The sequence below is a fragment of the Sinohyriopsis cumingii genome, chromosome 2, assembly GCF_028554795.1.
Source record: "Sinohyriopsis cumingii isolate HCF-2022 chromosome 2, ASM2855479v2, whole genome shotgun sequence".
In the NCBI taxonomy this organism is placed as follows: domain Eukaryota; kingdom Metazoa; phylum Mollusca; class Bivalvia; order Unionida; family Unionidae; genus Sinohyriopsis; species Sinohyriopsis cumingii.
The window spans coordinates 129,303,379-129,324,066 of NC_142962.1; the positions used below are offsets into that span (position 1 = coordinate 129,303,379).

The 20,688-nt window shown below is 36.0% G+C and overlaps 1 protein-coding gene across 2 annotated transcripts in view; it reads left to right on the forward strand.

Annotated features, from left to right (window-relative positions):
- LOC149805815 (CCR4-NOT transcription complex subunit 6-like) overlaps positions 1–20,688 on the forward strand; it is a 134,755-nt gene that overhangs the window by 65,607 nt on the left and 48,460 nt on the right. Inside the window, exon 1 of one of the 2 annotated variants that reach the window (XM_089950528.1) lies at positions 4,192–7,525. The exons of the other annotated variant lie outside the window; for it this stretch is intronic. Within the exon in view, the coding sequence (XP_089806654.1) occupies positions 5,950–7,525 (1,576 nt within the window). The 5' untranslated portion in view covers positions 4,192–5,949. Of the gene's footprint in view, positions 1–4,191; positions 7,526–20,688 lie in introns of those variants that run through there. 2 annotated transcript variants of the gene reach the window in all.

Sequence of the window (20,688 nt, forward strand, 5' to 3'; positions counted from 1 at the left end):
AGTCGACATTTTTCATTCCACAGTAATTTGTTTGAAAGACAAAGTAGATCTTGAAAAAGAAAGAGTATTTGAACATAGCAATTTATAATTCATTAACTACAGGTGGCATTAAAAAATAACAGATACTTTAGGAATCAACATATGGACACTTTGTTTTCCTCAGTGCTTAACAGAATAAATTGAAAATACCATATGTACTTGCTTATAAGACCAACCTAACTGCAAACTGCACAGACCCAGGTCTGCCATTGCATGATGCACCAGCAGATCTGGGTCTGTTCAGTTTGTTAGGAGTAATCAGTAGAACAAACAACATAGACCTTGATCTGCAGTAAGTCAGGATCTTTGTTGTTTGCAGCTTTATGCCACTTATAAGTGAGTATATATGGTATATCTTTACGTTTAAGATGCTCGATACTTAATATTCTCAGCTAATATAAGAATGGTTTACTATCAATAGTCATCTATAAAATTGGAATTTGTATATAAATATCGTAAAATAAACAGCATTTGACTCTCACAAACCTGTGAAGTTTTTGGTGCCAAATAAAGGTAGCTCATGAAAAGAAAAAAGAAATAAATGAAGTAAAGTATTTAATAAAAATGTTGGTGCAATTTTAGCATAGTGCATAATTGTTACTGTTTCAGTGGAACTCAGCCATCATTCAAGTCTCTGACTAAATGGTGGAAGTGTACTTTGGGATTTTTAGACTGGTTCTCTTTTTACATAAAGCTTATGAGCAGTAAACAGGGAATCAGAAGGAGGGCAGCACATATATGCCATCTTGGTAAATAACAGGTTGGCAGGCCCCTGCTTTCAGGACCTCCATTTTCACTTTAAAAAAGTTTTGTCTGCTGTTTCCTCAGCACTGAACTTGATGTTTTTAGAGAAACATGTCCCTTGACTTCAATTTGCAAAACCTTGCATTTATTTCAGTAAGCAAGTAACGTATAGAAAAAATACACTCAAATAGGAAATTGGAAGTCCTGCCATCATTGACAGAGTGTTGCCTTTACCTAGCTTTTCATTTATCTCTACAAAGGACAAGGATTTTGTACTGTACTCTGTGTTAGATGAAGTACGATATGTACAGAAATCATCATCCATGTGTTTTTTTTGTTTGTAGAAATATGGTATACTGAAACAGGCTCTCTGTAGCATGTTTTTTTTTTTCTTCATGATGACATTTGAAGAAGGCGTTAGTTATTTTGTTTTAGAATGTCTATGTTAAGTTATTTTTCCTACTACTGGATGAGAGAGTGGTTGTTTTTGGTTCTACTTGATCCATTTGGTCTTAAATAAAAATTAAAATCTGACATCCAATATGGCCATCACAGCAGCCATCTTGAAAACCTTGCTATTTCTAATCCTTAATAGAAAATCATATGTTGTTGCCTCAACATAAGGTATTCACCAATAGACTTATTACAATATCTAGGTGGTCTCCTAAATGAAAATGATGGCTGGCACACTGTCATTATACCAGAGAATAATTAATCATTATGATGTAGTTGTTTTTACCAAAACAATTCTAATGATGTCTGCTTTGTCCTAAATGAAAATGGTGCCAGGATGACATCCAGTATGTGCATCACAGCAGTTAGTTTGAAAATTTCGTTACCATATTGCTGGAGAATATCAGGGGTGGTTTCAACATTGAACAATTAAAAAGAATAAATGGTCTTGCATTGAATTCCGGGAAATTCTTTTCACCCAGTAAAGTGACAGTCCCCTCGAGGTTTTGTTTTGGGGATAATCATGAAATATTTTTGTGTGGCATTTTTAATTAGAACGACAACTTTTTATAAATACCAAACTTAGCATTCAAGATTTATTTCAACATTATACTTATTGAAACCTTGTGAAATAAATGGCAAGAAATTACTTACAAAGGTAACAGATTCTTAAATATCACTAATTTGTTTTATTTTTCTTGACAGTGTTGTTTGGACAGTATTTAAAAGTAGAATGGTAAATTATAAGATACCAGATTGATAGATTTACTTTTACTGATGTTCATATATTAAAACTTATATCAAGCTGTATTTTTTAATTTAGCAAATGTTTCAATTTAAGGTACCATGATATGAGATGAATGAAAACAATCAAGTCAAAATAGTTCCTTTCTAGCCCCTGTCTCCGCTGTTTCTTTTATCCCTTTGTGTGACCCACAATTTTAACTTAACCCTCATGTGACAGTTTAAGCAGATGCATATGACTCCTTAAAATTTTTGCCGAGTTGTAATTAATCAATACTTCTTCACTTTCACAGTCAGAATTGCAGTAATTTCTTTTCAAATTTACTATTTTGAAACTGTTCGCCAAGTAGAAAATTAGATAGCTTGTCAGTTGTGAAGCAAAGTTCAAGTAATTTATGTGGCAAATGTATGCTGCATTAGCAGTAACCTACCCACTGACTGGTTGTTTTTTAATCATGTGACCATGGTGTATGATAACGTGACTATTGTGTGGCATCTCTGGTGTGTTTATATTGCCCCCATACTCCAGTAATTAGTGAAGATTTTGTGATCTTTTGACTGTGGCAGCCCAATTGGGGAGTGCAGACTGGCAAGAGATTCTTTTATCTGGAAAAGGGGTAGCAGTCTAGGAGGTGAGGGGTGAGAGAAAGAGAGAGCTGCCATGACAGATCATTCTAGTAAAGACAGCATGTAGCTACTGTACTGCAGTTAGTGGTCTCCTTGGTCTGCCAATCTACCTTTCTGCGTAAAGTTACCCACCTACCAAGCTCAGACTTGGACAAGGACAGATGTTAACCCCTCCTGATCAGTGAAATAATTGATTCAAACCCAGCCAAACTTTCTGCCATACTGGTAAAGAGGATATTCTTTGTTATCAACAGACAATAGGGTAAACCTCACTTTGTCTGCCAACTGCTGCCCCATAGCTGTGTTCTTAGCATTGCCATGGAAACACATTTCCAGTTGATGCTTCAAAAGGATTAGTACATATTGGCACCTGCACATTATCCTGGCACTAAACAAAGACCATGTTGATCAGTGTGTAATGATCATATGCCATTATTTACTTGGAAGCAAGGATGGAGAAAAAGCCTGTTTATCCAGCAACACTTAAAGAAAGAAAAATGCCATAAACTTGTGCTACTTGTCTCCAGAGAGATGTAATTATTCATGATATAGTCTTGTGATTGTACTTGAGAGTGAATACTTGTGAAAAATTCAGTTTTAATTATTTATATTTCATTTTGGAATGCAGGAGTTATTAATATGAGCAGACAGTTAGTCTTCTGTATGTTGATTCCTATTACAGACTACAAAGGAAAATTGAGAGCTCAGAAGTTTCATATCATTGAATTACGTGAGGCCATTATGTTTGTATTATGATTGAATTGCAAGAGGCCATTATGTTTTTGTGTAGATCGATATATATATATATCGATAAATATATATATAAATACTTCTCAAATCATGCACAACTGGCCTTTAGGAAAAAAGTAGATACAATTGTTCTGATCTTATCAGAGTGACTGGTCAAAGTTGTGTTGATAATACTATTTATGATAAGTGACCTATCAGATCATACCTACACAATCCATTATCTGGAAAGTAAACATCCTATGCTCAGTTGAATAGAACACCAAATCAACTTCTATTTGTGGCTGTGCCTATTGTGAATACTTTTTACCATGGTGTCTTGCATAATATTTCTTTTTTATCACAATGATGGAAGTTTCACCTGACTGAATCCCATTCATGACTAGCTAGAGGGTTTATGAGGTTCAATTATTTGTTGATTTGAAACACTGGAGAAATAAATCAGGTTTTGACCATTTTCCCGCCAGCCAGCCAGCCATTGTAAGCCACCCCATGTCAGGAAGTTCATTGTGGTTAGACAAGCTTGGGCCAGTTTGGAGATTGTATCCAGCTAGATGAGACATTTAGATTTACCCTTAGCCTGATATACAAGTCACCCCATATCAGCTTGCAGGATCTTATTTATCCCAAGACCATTAATTTCCTAAGGCACCTGTTTCAATCAAGACAGTTGTATGTGTTAGACATGTATACAGTCTTTATTTAGGTTAAAGCAGAAATCAATAACCAGGGTTATATGTGTATGCACGTGGAGAATATCACCTACATAAATAGTGCCTTTGTGTGTTTGTTAGTTTTTATTAGTATAAGTTTGATGAAAGAGGAAGCATGAGTCATTTCTCATTTTGGAAATGACTATAATAGGTGCCATGTTGGTTTTAGTGATGTAGATGGAAGAGTTAATATCCAAATATAGAAATGTTGGTATCCTTTAAACACAAGAGTGTGCTAGGTTGTGTCAGGATTATTGGATGCAACAGTGATTCAGCTGACCAGGTATTGAGGTAGATGTTTTGACGTGTGTAGTACTGTAGCTTTGTAATCAGATGATGTTATCAGAACACCAGCCAATCAGTGTTAAAGTGATGCCACAGTCATCCACAGATGCAAAGTATTTGTAATTGTGAGACTTATCTTAATGCAAGAAAGTTGTTGTAGTGAAGGAGGAAAGCTGGAGATAACTGTAGGAGGGGATCATGCAGTGGAGCAAGTATATATATATACACACACCACAGTCCCTTCACATCAGTCAGCTTGACATGTGAGTGCACAGCAGTTTCATTTGGTCTGCTACTTATTTCATATGCTGAAATATGAATACCTACACAAACCATCTTCTAACTGCATGAGTCAGATTCTGCCTGAAAATCATCAAGATTTTGTCTTCAGCCTCATTTAAATTTTGTATTGATATGTTGTTCAGAAGAGAGGAATCATAGGATGGCTAAGTTTATATAAATCAAAGTAAGTAGCAGTTTAATATATTCAGCTGGAGGAAGGCATTTACAACTTACCACCAAAACTCGTATTATTTTGAAATTCTGACTTAAGTGTAGAGCATTGACATTTCTGAATATTACTTGATTGAAAAAAGAAGATCCTACATAATGCCATATTAGAAAAATGTTTTGAAGTTTATACAAATTTTCTAATCCACCAAAATACTCTGCAAGATTTGAGTAGATATTGTTGACTTATTTAATTAGGATTTGTGTCAGATGACTAAAGCCCTGAGGTAATTCCTGCTTAGTGGCATTGACACTTCAGTTGACAGTACAAGTCATCAGTGGGGAGTGACCTTGAATGTGTAAAAACAAGTGTCCCCACTTTATTATAATTACAGCCATAGAACTTGAACAGGGGATTAAGGTAGATGATCTTTAGTTCAGAGCTGTGTGCCTTTTCTGAATGACTTCAATTAACCTATATAAATATTTACTGATCACATTGGCTGGGTATTAACAAGCTGAGTGACTTGTATATAACCTGTGTGTACCACATAAAACTGAATGTTCAGTCCAGTTTATCCTTCACAGTATCATCTGCCCAGCAGTGGACTACCTAGCATAGTTGGACATTGATATACTGAATAATTTTGCAGCACTTAAGTTCATTCACTGTGTGTGAAACATTCCACCAGTCAGTTGTGCTTTGTATTTGCCAGTCAAAGCTGTGTCGTCAAGGTACAATGAGTAAATAACAAAATTCATTGCAAAACAGGAGTGGGTGCACCATTCTTTAGCAAGTTAACACAACAAGGCAGGACAATCTTCACTCCTTTCTGTTTACAGACTCATCTTACTGGATTCAAATCATGCATGCAGGGATCAAGTTATGTTGATTTTCTTCATACGAGTTGAATTATGACTGGTTTGTTTAGTTTAGACCTTTACGTATATAGCAGCAATGGAAAAATCCCAGTTTTTCCTAATTAGTGGAACTTGACATTGATATCAAGAAGGATGATGCAGTGGTTTTTATGACATTCATGTTGATTAATGAACTTTTTTAAATTCTATATGTATGTGTGATTTTAGAAACAAATTTTTTGTTTTATTTATAAAGTGCTTCAAAACTAACTGAGTTGATCTAGAAATGTCTGTTGTTCCACAGTTAAGCTTGGGGGCAGTAGTGCCAGTGAAAAGAGAGGTGGTGAGTGTAAATTTAGAGAGTCTACCAGATGAAATCCCTTCTTACTGTTCAAAACCAGCAGTGGTTGGACATAGGAGTTTCGAGCCTCCATGCAGGCAATGTGAGGCAGCAAGGAGAAAAGGGACAAAGCCTAGACAGAAAGCCCATAGGAGACCTCAGGTAAGGGCCAATACTCCCATTATTATTAGTCTTCGGGATACTCTAAAAGCAGCTTTACGACAGAAACTCTTGCAGGCCGAACATAACCAGCGGGAAAAAGACTCCGATTCCAAAGATGATCTTGATATGGATACTGATTGTAGCTCGGAGAGAGGGGATAAAATAGAAGTAAGAAAAGTCAAAAAGAGAAAAGATACCAAAAATTTTCATGCTTTACTTAATGTCATGGAAAAGGCTCACAAAAAAAAATCAGTTGGAATGGAAAATAATCTCAGCAGAGAGGAGTGTTCAAATGATAAACTCGTTGCAGAATTTGTTCTGAATAATGCATCCATGTCTACAAAACATAACAGCAAAGACTGTTGCAAAAAACAAAGTATTAATGAATGTAGCAACATTGATCTCATTTGTAATGACTTAAATAGTAATGAAAGTGGATGGGATGATATTGAGAGTGAAATCAGTTCCACCGCTTCCAGCTCAGAAATCCACTCAGATACTGACAGCACATCCAATGCTCACAGCGATGCCCCAACTCAGGAATTTACCACAGAGGAGTTACGGAAACTGGAAGAATTCACGACTGGTTGTCCATTAATTCGATATGATTGTCCCCCTTCTGAATGCCCTCAATGCCAGTGGTTAAATGCTCAATACTACCAAGAATTATTCGATGTGTCTTCTACTCATTCCCAAAATACTCAGTACTCAAATGCTCATCATTCCAAAGTCAGCTCATCTGCTCATATTCCAAAGACTTTGTCATCAGAGACTGATACAGATGAGGTGGAGAACTCAGCCTATGAAACCGATTCAGGTGAAGGTTTGGATGAATCTTTAAAATCCAGCCACACAGATTCTGGAGATCATGGGCTGAAAGTCAAAACGGAAACAGAAAATTCAGATATATCTCTGGACGTTGTCAAACAAAGTTTTAGATCATCAGGGAGAAGTCGTTTCCAAAAACAACTTCTTGACATTGATATTGCTGGTCGACCAAACCGATCCAATTCTAACCATTTAAGAAACAGTGTTTATATCGATTTGACAGACACAGATGTAACTTTCACTGTGTACTATCACCATACTCAGTCAAGCTCTACAAACTATGCAAAATTCTCCGAGTCCACCATCAGCAGTCATCACCATGGATACAGCGATTACCATTGCTCTGTGGGTGCAGCAGACATCTCTCCTGGAAACAGTCATTGCACTCTGCCACCCCAAGTGTCACCATACTACCAATACATGTACTATTACCCCACCCTATACAGCTATCCTGCCCCATTCTGCATGCCACTAGACAGTGAGTCATCCCTGCCAAAGACGGCAATGATCCCACCAAATGAGCTTGAAAAATGTAAGTGAAATATTTTCAGCCTGATTTCATAACATGTATTAGATAATCATTAGCTTAATCAGAATTTTAGAGGTGACAACACCAACCCCACCTGCAAAATACTAGACAGTTACAATTATAACGTTTGCTATGATGCTGTTTATGTAAATTTCCAGACTCATTAGTGTAGTTTTAAAATAGTAGGTCATACACATGTGCACTTGACATTGATTTGACTAGTCTAGATTAGAACATTAACCCATAAACTGAAAAGTTTCTGAGGAGCGAAAAAATGATAAATTTGAAATTAGATTTATGTTAAGCATATCTTTGTTTTAAAGTTTGCACATGTTGTTTTTAATTTTGTCAGATTTAGGGACGGACTGAATAGACAAAAATGACTAGTTTCTGTTCCAACTTTGGTCATCAGAGGAATTATGCATTACAGTTTCCTCTTCATTAATGCTGTCTGTGGTAACCAAGAAAGTTAGCTAAATTCTTTGTGATACTGCCTTAACACATTAACCCCTGGAGGTTTTTGCCATTTTTGCCTGAAAATCGAGTAGGAAACACATTTTGAAAGCTATTTCTGAATAGACTCGAAAAAATACCAAACCCCAGTCATCTTTCAATGACATACTGCCTAGTTGTGTTAGAAACATCGTTTTTCGTTGGCTATTTGACTCGTGCATGAGCAGAAGGGTAAAAGTTGGACTTGTTTTTTTTTTTTTTGTTTTTCTTTGCTAAACGGAGCCATTAGTTTTGTATGGAGACCACTCTTTATTCCAAATGCCCATCTTATCCTACTTTTTGCAAAGGCTCATCTGTCTGTTTGCAGTTCATACCGGTTTGCCTTAGATCTGAGACCAAAAAGTCTAAAATCCGGACACAAAATGGGATTCCGACCATGGGCGAATTTCACGTTAAAAAAAGTCCGGTCCAAAAAATGATGTTTTTCTATCTGTATTTTGTAGTGCAGCTAGATATTCCAGATTATTTGGTATCATTGTAGAGCTATATCTGTCTACCTTTCTATAATACCATCCACTTTAGTGTATCATGCATGACCATGATGCTACAGAGCACGGCAGTAGGCTACTACCTCATGCCCCGTAAAGTCGTCGCTAGGGGTTAATGTGTTAAGCAGATATTTTTCAAAACAGACTGTCAAAACAGCATATAAAAAATTTATGTGGGACCGCATGTGGCAGAGTGGTCTCACGCATATGCCTTTACAGAGTGGTCTGACGCATATGCCTTTACAGAGTGGTCTGACGCATATGCCTTTACAGCTCATTGACTTCTAACTGTATGGTTTCAAGTCTCTGTCTCAATCTTTGGTATGTTAGAAAGTTTGGGTAGCTTCATTGGGTCAAGAATTCTCTATACATTCTTCCTTCACCAGATATACCATCTCTACTTGCTTATAAGTCTTGTCAAACTGCGAACAAGAAAGATCCTGATATGCTGTGACATAATGCACCTGCAAATCGGGATCTATAGTGTTTGTTCTACTGACGACTCCTAACTAACTGCACTGACCCATATCTGCTGGAACATTATGTGCCAGCAGATCTTGGTCTGTGTGTTTTGCAGTTGGGCTCATGTTTTAAGTGAATACATATGGTACTGGCTGTCATGTTTAGCTTATCAGGTGCCTACAACAACAAAATGATGTGAAACAACAATATAAATTAGTTCTCATTAGCCAAAAATGAAGATTGAAGTAAATAAATTAGGCAGAAATAGTAACCTGAAAGCTACTAATTGAATGGTTTTATTGCCATAATTGCTTTCTAACAGGGGTAGATATGTACTGAGAAGATTTCTAGTGAGCAAACATTATAATCACAAGTTTGTTGTATAATAAAATATCATTTTATTGACCTGAACCAATTGTACACGAGGCCTTGTAAAAATTATGCATAAAATTTTGTAAACATCTTAATATAATAAAATACCACCATAGTATTTGATATGCTAAATCATTTAAAATATGTATATATTAACTGAGAGTTGGAACAGTGCCAACTAGAGATGTGTGCAGAAGGAGAAAAAGTGGGTCCATGTGAATTTTATGGGTAAATGAAGAAGACAAAGTACATCCTAACCATCCTAAACTTGTACTGTCATGTCCAGAGATCTTCAGGTAATATTACACCGGTTGGTTGAACAAGTTGTACTGACTATATTACATAGGTCATTCACCTAAAATCAATTTTTTTAAATATCAGATTGCATTAGATACCCTTTGTTTTGTTACACCTGAAAACATAATGGCTTTTTTTCCACAAACTTGTGCCTTAAGGTTCATTGCTCTACCAGCTTCCATGGCTCCCAGAAGCAGCATAGATCCTAATCTGCAGTCGTATAATATGCTAGGAGTTTTGGGTCTGTGGTGTTTGTTAGGGCTTACTTACACTGTCACCGTAGTCTGAACAACAATACAGATCCTCATTTACCAGCATAGTATGCAAAGACAGATCAATTTCTGTTGTTTGCAGCTGGTTATGACATGTACATTTGTTTGCAGCTGGATTTCACATATTAATGTTTTGCGTTACGTTTCTTCTTTCATGATTTAAGTTCTTGGTTATTGTTTTGAAATGGCATCTGTTAATGCAACCCGCTCCAACACATGAAAATCAAGTATATATTTAATGAAATCTAATCAGATGCAACTGTAAGTTTGACCCTTTTCATTTAAAGTAATATTTTTTCTTGTTAGGCGCGTCAAGAATTAAGTTCTAACATACAGAATGCGTATTTTATGGATCCTAACATGTTCTTATTTGCTAGAGATATCTGACAAATGAGCTCAAATGACTGACAAATGAGCTCAGATGACTAAAATGCTGTTGCTTCCTAGAGATGACTGGCACATGAGCTCAAATGACTAAAATGTCAATATTTGATAGAGGTGACTGACAAATGAGCTAAAATAACTCTTTGCTAACTGGTATGTTGGACATCGGGCATAAGATACTTACAGTTGCCCTATGCAGTTGTATGGTCATTGTGCTGTCACAACTGTTTTAACACTCTTTAGCCACAAAACACAATACAGATTAGGTGTACAGATTAGACAGTGTACCGCTGTGTTAAATATTGTACTGCTTATTACACATGTAATAAAATTAAAGACTTGACCAGTATATTTACATACCAGTCTGGAATGTTTCACTGTATATACCACTCCCTTATTAATCCACACCCAGATAATGTGTGAAGCTGCTTATAATTCATCAAGATAGTGTACAAGGATATTTAGTTCTAGTCATAGACCAGAAGAGCTTAAATTGGGATGGCCTGTTGTCTGCTGTCTGTCAATCCATTAGCACAAGTTAGTTTTTTTGTTACTCCTTCTAAACCACTTCAAGGAATGCTATGGAAGTTTACACACATATGAATCCCATGATCTCATTGGTCCTAAATGAAAATGGTGCCGCTTGGGCATTCATTATGGCCATCACGACAGCCATTTTTATGATGTTAGTCCTAAATTAAAATGGTGCTGATTTGACACCAGTATGGTCATTGTGGCAGCCACCTTGAAAACCTTGTTATTGCTACTTCTCATTAATGCAAAGTCATATCATCATGGACATTTTAACTGGAAGACATTTGTCAAGTCACTGACGATGGTTTAGATCTATGGACCAATATTGCCATCACTGCAGCCATCTTGAAAATGTTTGCTATACATACTCCATATTAACTTAAAGTCACATAGACATGGAGTTTTCATCAGAAGATGTCTGATGATGTCAGGTTGGTTTTAAATTAAAATGGTGCCAGTCTGATCTCCAATATGACCAACATAGTGGCTATTTTGAAACTTTTGTTGTTGAAACTACTAGATGGATGGTCATATCAATACTGGATTTTCACCAAGACTTATAATGTCTAGTTGGTCCTAAACCACAAGTCCAACCATCATCTGATTGATTTTTTCTGATTAATCAATATCTGGATATTCCATAATTTAAAAATCTTTTTGATGAATGCAGGACAACAAAGAACATAATGCAGGAAAACTTGCTAGCACCCCTGCCCCTCTTACTATCAACTGTTAATCAAAATTGTAATCTCCCTCACTATCTTATGTCCTTGCATATGTTGTTGTAGGTATAGGTATTTATCACCCTATTGTGAGTTATCAAGGCAGATGTATCAGATTGCACAAATTTGTGTGCATATGCCATGGAACATGTACACATAAAAGTGTGCCTTGTGTTCCCCAAGTTTGCCTAGGATCCCTGCACTTTCAGTTTGTATCACTAGCTGGTGTAGAGTAAGTAATGTAGCAAGCTCTAACATAAAACAGGTCAGATTTGCATCTACCAATAATAATGGTACAAATTTCTTAAGTTTTTGATGCTGTGTTTCATTGAATTTTGTTTTAGCTCTTCAGGTGAACAAAACACCAAAACACAGGATATTCTGTGTATGCTGCAAAATGACTTCATTCGTCTCAAGGACCTCAGCTTCTGCATCAGATATGTTGTACACCATCTAATACATCCCAGTGAATTACCTTGCCCACCCCCCTCCAGTGATGTTCCCATTTTATATTTTTTGTTAGCATAGTTGATCTGACACTGGAAAAGCTAACGGCTAGGTAAAAAGGCATGAAGCTTGTGTGAGTAATTAAAAGTTCGTCTTTCTCTTATGTGCCGACGTAAGAGAAACTGATGTTCAATTTAATGTGTCTGAAAGCATTTGTATTTGTTTGGTAAATAAATAATGCATTTTGTTGTTAAAATAGTGTTTAAATTGGCGATACTGCAAATATAAAATATAAAAGTAACAATGCTTTCTCCAAGTTTGAGTTGGACATTGTCAGATTATTAATATGTAATTATTATAATAATAATAATAATAATTAAAACAAAACTACTGCTTCAATACATGTGACTCTTTGAAAGTGCAGAAAAATGTTTTGACTCTTAAAAGCGAGTCAGCAAAATCTGTTTTAATGTCTGAGAAATGGGCTTATGATAGACATGATCTGATTGTGATGAAAATGACCAATACTGATAAAAGGCAAAAAAATAGATGAAAGTGAGAGAACAAGTGAAGACAACAGAACTGAAGTTAGAATATATATTTAGTGCAGACTTCATCTTGTGGTTGATGAAGGACACTGACAAAAATCACAGCAGAACTCTAAACATAAGAACTTGGAGACCCAAGTGGGAGATGCAGTTCTTGTGGTTGAAAAAAGTGCATTCAGATGGTACATTCAAAGCAGTTTGTGAGTGGTGTAAGACAGAATCCTTTCACTCAGAAGGTTAGTCCAAACTTAAAGCTATCTGCCTTTGGCTGTGAAGAATTTAACCTGGTGTCAGTCTTGCCAAGTCCAAGTTGTTTCTGATACTTTCAATCCCATTTTATATATTTTGACATTTATGTTGGAATGTGGGTCAGAGACCTTTGCCTGTTGAAAATTTGGAGTTTGTTTCCACAGTATGGTGGCGGCATATGGCAGTCAACTGAGCCTAGCAAACATAAACCGTCTTAAATTGAGCCAGACCTGCATGAAATTGATACGAAAATGATTAAATTTCTCAGAAATCACAAGTATAACATTCATTATGTCTTTATTTGGATGACAGATGAAACTTTAACAGCATCGATGAATTTGACCTTGTATCCCCATTTGCATTGCTAGTCACGTGACTGCCCAAATTGTGCAGCTTTAATGTCTGTGACATAAAGGGTCCAATAGTTACATGACGTCAACAAAGCAAACCCTCACTAGTAGTGTTACACACAAAAAATTGAAAATATTAAAAGAAAGATACATAAATATTTGTAAAGTATAGAAAGGACGCATAATTCTCAGCATGTTTATTTTGAGAATAACCACCAGACACTTATCATTGTTGCAGCCTGGAAAAAGCCAGAGTCCTTGTGTAGAGAACACGTATGGATGCGTGAGTCACATGATACTTTTAAAAAAACCGTTTATAATGTGCTTTATGCCTGATGAATTAAGGTCATTCATATAAAATTTTAATTTAAAAGTTTATTCATTTGTTTGCTAATTCTCTTGTTGGATTTTGTTCATACTTATGATGAAATCTTATGAAGCAGTCTGTCTTAAGATCCAGAATAATGCAACATTTAACATTTGCTTGAGAAGTAAGTCTGTGTTGTTGGCAAGAACATAAAATGGACAGTTAATGTGTCAGAACTCAGACAAGGCGTATATTCTTAGTCATGTCTAGTTCAGTACTGATCTAGTTTCAAAGGCTCATCCTCAAGCAAAGAAGTAAGTCATCATCACATTTGAAAACATTAACCAGGATTTAAGTCACATGAAGATAGCCAGGAAATGATTTGTACTGTAGTAAATATGCAGCAGTGCAACATTTCACAGTCTAATGGCAGCGATGTTAAATTCATTTGCACAGAGGAGATGCTGTTTTATCATACTGATAAATTTTAGACTTTAATTTTTATTTCATGCTTTTTGATTTAAAGGAGTGATTGTGGTTCTATCTGTTCATGCATATATATTGTCAAGCAAATATCACTATGCTATTTAAGGTAGAAACCTCAAACTTTGGAATATGATTGAAGGTGATCTCCCGATGTGCGTAACTGGTTTCAGAATTTAGATATATCCCTTTACGGTTATTAAGATCGGAGTAGAGGGAACACTTCCCTTATGTTATTTTCTGCCTTTACAAGAGATCTCAGTTAAGCAAGTGAAAGCATGCCAGAAGTAAGTGCGACAGCTGGTCATGATGTCTAACAAGCAACAGCTTGAACAAGGCAGAGCATATGGTTGTGTTCCCTCGGGAGATAATACCTGCATCTTGATCCAAATCTTTGTTGTACCATATATATTTGTGTTTAATGTGCACTATTTGTGAATAGCATAGACCCAGATGTGCCAACATTTAATATGCCAGCTAAATAAAATTATTCTTATTTGCTTTTGAGAGAAAAAATCGGAATGAACAATGTAGAGACCCTAACCAGTTGGCACTTTGTGTGATTACACGTCTGTATCCACTGTGCACAGTCGAATGCAAGTTATATGCCAGTATATGCTGCAATAGTGAAAAGATTAAAACCATGACCCAAATGCAACTAATATGCAGGTGCACAGATAATTGATGTCTGTGATACTGTTATCTGCACCATCGCCTTGAGCTTGTCTTGTTGATTGACTGAACTTTGGGTAATAATAATGATAATAATAACATGGTCAAGATCCTTTGTCACTCATACGCAATGCTAGAAAAATCAGTAGATTTACATTTACCATACTCTTTTTAAATATTGTTTTATGTAAGACAGTAATTTCTGAAATTTATGCAAAATTCCATATTGTATCAAAATCTGATGGTGTATATAAGCAAGGGGGGGGGGGGAATCTGCATTATTGACCAAAATTGGACCACCATTGCGATACCAAAACCAGAAATGTGGCTTATTTACAAAAATTAGGCTCATTATATGAAAGTTTGCAGTCAGTGATTTTTAGTTTTCAGGACTAGTGGGGGATTGTCATGTAGAGCAATAATTGAGTGATACTGAAGTACATGTCTCATTATCAAGTCCATTTTACTAGTACTTAAGTACATGTCTCATTATCAAGTCTATTCTACCAGTACTTAAGTAGATGTCTCTTTATCAAATCCATTCTGCTACTACTTAAGTACATGTTTCATTATCGAGTCCATTCTACTAGTATTTAAGTACATGTCTCATTATCAAGTCAATTTTACTAGTATTTAAGTACATGTCTCATTATCAAGTCCATTTTACGAGTACTTAAGTACATGTCTCATTATCAAGTCCATTTTACTAGTACTTAAGTACATGTCTCATTATCAAGTCTATTCTGCTAGTACTTAAGTATATGTTTCATTATCAAGTCCATTTTACTAGTACTTCCTTTGCTATGTATTCAGTACAGACAAGTATTGCAGCATGACCTACAAACCAGTCTGCTACCTACAATGTGGAGTAGCTTCACCTTGGAAATATGACACCATAATGCAGAGATACAGCTACAATATTGACTGAAAAAGTAGACACCTATTGTCTTTCTGTGTTCACTGTTAGTATCATTCTTTCAGATGGCATTTTACTAATGGCTTCAAAATTTACCCAGGTGGCTATGTAAGAAGTAGAGGGCTTTTTGCAGTGGGGGGGGGGGGTCTCTTTGGATGAATATTTGTTGAGGCTATTTTTAAAAGGGGTGGAGATGGGGATTTGGGCTTAGCAGCAGGGATTTTGATTTTTCATCAGATTATTACAGTAAGTATAAATAAGACCAAACATGCTTTTAGGGCTACTGGTGATGGACCTCTTGTCTGTCACCAATAGCACAAGATTGTTATTGCTAATCATGTAAACTACTGTGAGGATTCCCATGAAACATTACACACACATTTATTCCAAGGTCTAGTTGATCCTAAATGAAATTGCACCTTGAATAGAAAATATGGTCACAAAAGTGGCCATCATAAAAAAAAATCTTGTTATAAATACTTCTCTTGAATAGTTAGATGGTCATATTGGCATAGAGTTGTCACTCAGACTTCTTGCCATGTCTGTTTTTTTCTAAATGAAAATGGTGTCTATCTGACATCTGTTATGATTACCATGAAAGCCATCTTGAAAATAGTGTTATTGCTACTCCTTCAGAACCAGTGATCATATTGACATGTAGTTTTCACTGAAACATTTCTTGTGAAGTTTAGTTGGTCGTAGTTGAAAATAGTGCTGATCAGATACCTAACAATGCTAATACATTACCCATCTTGAAAACCTTGTTATTGCTAATCCTGAATGGAGGGTTGTGTTGGCAGCGACTTTTCACAAAAATACGTGTACTTGGTATATTGTTTAGTGAAAAGTGTTCCTTTATCAAACAGTATAGCCACCATGGGTGTATCTTCAAAACTGTAGTATTGCTACTCTTCTTGAAGGGATGGCCATATTAACAGAGAGCTTTTAATAAAAGATTTCTATTCATGTATAGTTTGACTTGATTGAAATTCATGCCAATCTAAATTCGTATGGTCACCGTCATAAGTCTTGAAAATCTTGTCGCAACTACTTCTGAACACATCAGTTTGGGTTTGTCACTAAAAGGCTTGTGATGTCTGTCTAGATGGTTCTAAAGGAAAATGGTTCTGATCTGACATTCAGTGTGGACACCATAGTGGCCATCTTGAAATTCTAGTTATTGCTGCTCATCCTAAATGGTCATGTAGACAAAAGGTTTTCATTAAAAGATTTCTTATGATATCTAGTTAGTACTAAACGAATATGGTGCCTATCAGACAATCCAAAATATAGCCACCAGTTGAAAATCTTGTTATCGCTACTTTTTCTGAGCATATGTTCATATCAACATGAGGTTTTTATTAATAGACTTTCCATGATGTCTGGTTGGCCCCAACTGAAAATGGTGCTGATGTGACATACTCAGTAACCAGCTTGACCTTCTTTTTATTGCTATGTCTTCTAAATGGATGGATTTATCAGCCCACACTTTGCACAAAAAGACTAATTATGATGTGCAGATGATCCTTAAGAAAAATATGCTAATCTGACCTCTAGTATGGCTGCTATAGTGGCTATATTGAAAATATTTTTATTTCCACCTCTCTTAAATAGATAATCACTGCAATACTTATTATGACTAGTTGGTTCTAAGTGAAAATGGTGCTAGACTAACATTCAAAATGGCCACCAGGGTGGCAATCTTGAATTTTATTTTATTGCTACTTCTAAATGGGATGGTTTTAGCAACGTCTTAGAATATATATTTGCTCATATGTTAAAACGATGTTTATTTGACCTCCAAAATAGCTCCCTTGATGGCCATTATGACAATCCTTTTTATGGCTACTTTACAAAATAAAATAGATGGTCCAATCACTAAAACACTACAGCATTATGTAGCTGGTTCTGAATGAAAATTGTGGTCATCTGTCCTTGAACCTGGCACAATAGTGACCACCTGGAAAATGTTATCACTACTCACAGATGAATGGTGGCATTGACCAGGGTTTTTCACTGAAGCACTTCTTAAAATGTTTAATTGGTTTAATTTGCTTAATAAAACTGTGCATATGCAACCACTTTTGTGAAGGAGTTTTTAAATACAGACCTAATTGTCCCTGGGATCAAGTCATAGGTCATATTGTATACATTTTGTGCCTCAATGAGCTCCTGAACACAGTAGCTAATACATAACAAGTAGATTTTGACCAGTTTTGGTAACTGACATTGAGTTTAAAGGGTCAAAGGTCTTGACTTGGATATTTAGCTGTGCTTTCTTGTGAATATAATTAGACAGAAGTGGGACTTGATTTGATTTCTATTTATCAAACGCTGTTTTATGGATATATTAAAAGAATACCTTCAATGATACCTTGTGAATAACATCATTTCCCCCTCCCTTGAAAATATTATAGATTCTTCCAACTTTGTATGTGGGCATTTCTCACCTGTGAGACAAGTTTGTCGATCTGTCCATGATATCCAGTTCAAGGTTAAAGGTCTAGACAAATAGTTTTGTTTAACACATACAGATATTTTGTGAATGCTTCACTCAAGACAGGTAAGGCATGTAAGAAAATATTGTTGTTACCGTATTTGATTTGATCTACTTAGAGATACAAGTTATAAGGGATCAAGGCCATGAAAAATACTTACTACTATATTGGATTGCTAGAAATTCAGTTAGGCCTGTAGAGGAGCATTGGTCACTTTCAGGGACTGTTATTTCTTCATAATTTGAATCTTAAGTAAAATATACAGCATAGACTCTGATACCCTGATTCATAGCTCCAGCAATAAGCTTTTGGTACAATATATAGTCAGTTGCAAGATAAGTGCAGCTGCAAAATGCATAGAACCAGATCATGCCAGTATGTAATGCACCATCAGATTTGGATCTGTGCAATTTGTAAGGAGTAATAAGTAGAACAAACAATATATCAAACAGTCCACCAAGATAAAGGTATATGAAGCAGTTGTGCTAACAAGCCTCCTATATGGATGTGAGACCTGGACAACATACAAGAAGCACATCAATCAACTTGAGTGCATCCAAATGAGAGCCGTGTGCTAGATTATGGGTGTCAGATGGCAAGACAGAGTGATGAACCTAGAAGTGCTGGATAGAGCAGGCTTAACCATTATCGAAGCGATGGTCATGAGAGCCCAACTCCGGTGGATGGGTCATGTCATCCACATGGAGGAATCTCGAATGCCAAGTCAGATTTTTTATGGAGCTCACTCTTAAAAGTGGACATAGAAAAATTGGTCATCTGAAGAAAAGATTCAAAGAGTCTGTCAAGGACAACCTGAGATGCTACTCGATATCTGTGACAAACCTCGAGTCCTGTGCCAAGGATAGACCTGGCTGGCATGCATCTGTTAGTAATGGTTGCAAAACCTTCAAGGATGTGCTCAGAATGAAGTCGCTGATGCCAGGAAATGCAGGATGGCCTCAGTGTCAAGAACCAACCCATGCCTCCAGTGTACACACTGCTCCAGGACATGCACATCTTGTATCAGACTCGTTAGTCACATGAAGAGCCATCAGCAAAGAGCCGTGCAGGATTGACTTCATCGAGCCCTGATGGTCAACCAACAACAAATAAGTAGAACAAACAATATAGACCCTGATCTGCAGCCTAAGAAAAGCTTCCAATACTCTGGTACATTTCTGTGGAATTGCCTTCTATTGCATGTAATAATAATAATAATTATTCTTTATTTATCAAGGGTAGCTCAGTTAGAACACATGTATCTAGTCTCCTTAATGAGGACCCTTGCGGCTTTCTAACGGTCTACATGCATGAATATTACTAACAAGATGAGTAGAAAAAGTAAAGTCACAATATTTAAAAAGACGAAACAATCACACGATACAGCATAACATTACTCTGGACATATCAATTAAACTGAATCAAAAGACTTAATGGGATGCACAGAAACAAGACAGTTGAAGTACAAACTGTATATTTTACAAAATATAATGACCTGTAGAAATCAGTTAAAAATCAAGTTTCCAGTATTTAACGTATTTTTCTTTAAACAAAAATGGCAGATTTAACTGATGTATGCAAAGAATTCCATATATTTATGTTCCAGAATATTTAAGACATCGGAAATGTCCAGACTTGGGTTTGGGGAATTTCAATTGACCATGTAAGGTCAACCATAAAGCATATGGCCCTTGAATGTTATCTGATAGTTCTCTCATATAGTCTTCAGGCATATTACAGTTTATACATTTGTTGATTGCCTGTAGAAAGTTTATTCTGTCATTTATTTGAGGCCACTTTAGTTCATGGTAAAGAGTCTTAGGGTATCAAAAGGAACATCTAGAATTAGGTGAGATTCTCTCTTGTTAATTCTTTCTAACTGACTCTTTGAGCAGTTTCCCAATATTGTCAAACAATAGTCAGTTCTTTCTAACTGACTCTTTGAGCAGTTTCCCCATATTGTCAAACAATAGTCAGTAACTGGCATAATGTAGAATTTGTAGTGGGTCAGCATTTCTTAAGTTTACTTAGTAAAGTTATTTTGCTTGATTGAGATCTATGTAGTCAATACATTTGTCCCACTTTAAATCGTGTTCAAGTACGCTAATAACCTACAAACACTTTACATTGCAACTGGCCTGATTATCACAGACATTGAATGTTTTTGTTGGCATATACATTATTTTAAAATAGATTTTCATTATCATCTTACAGTTTTATCAAATTGTGTGACTTTGGACATTGATAGTACCAACAGAGACATGCGTGGACATCAACCAATGGAAAGTTGTAGGCATATTGTTCCTTTTGTTTCTAATAAATAAGTCTGGGTAAACATTTTGGGGGACATGAGATAAAAAGTTGTTGGGGTACATGTGCTGTGTGTGTACCACTAACCTGAATAAATAAAGTATTATTGTTATGAAGGTGAGAGAGTTCTAACAATAAGCTTTCACAATCTGTGCCTGTAGGTTCCACAAAAATTATTCATAAATATTTAATTTTCTCCACTGCTGCTTTTGATGAAGATCACATGAGACATATATATGGTCTTGTGATTATCAGCAGTCCTTACATTTCACCAAGCTTAGCTGGTCATTTTTATGGGCTTTGGAGACACACATGAATCTTCTGTTTCTCATATAAATAGAT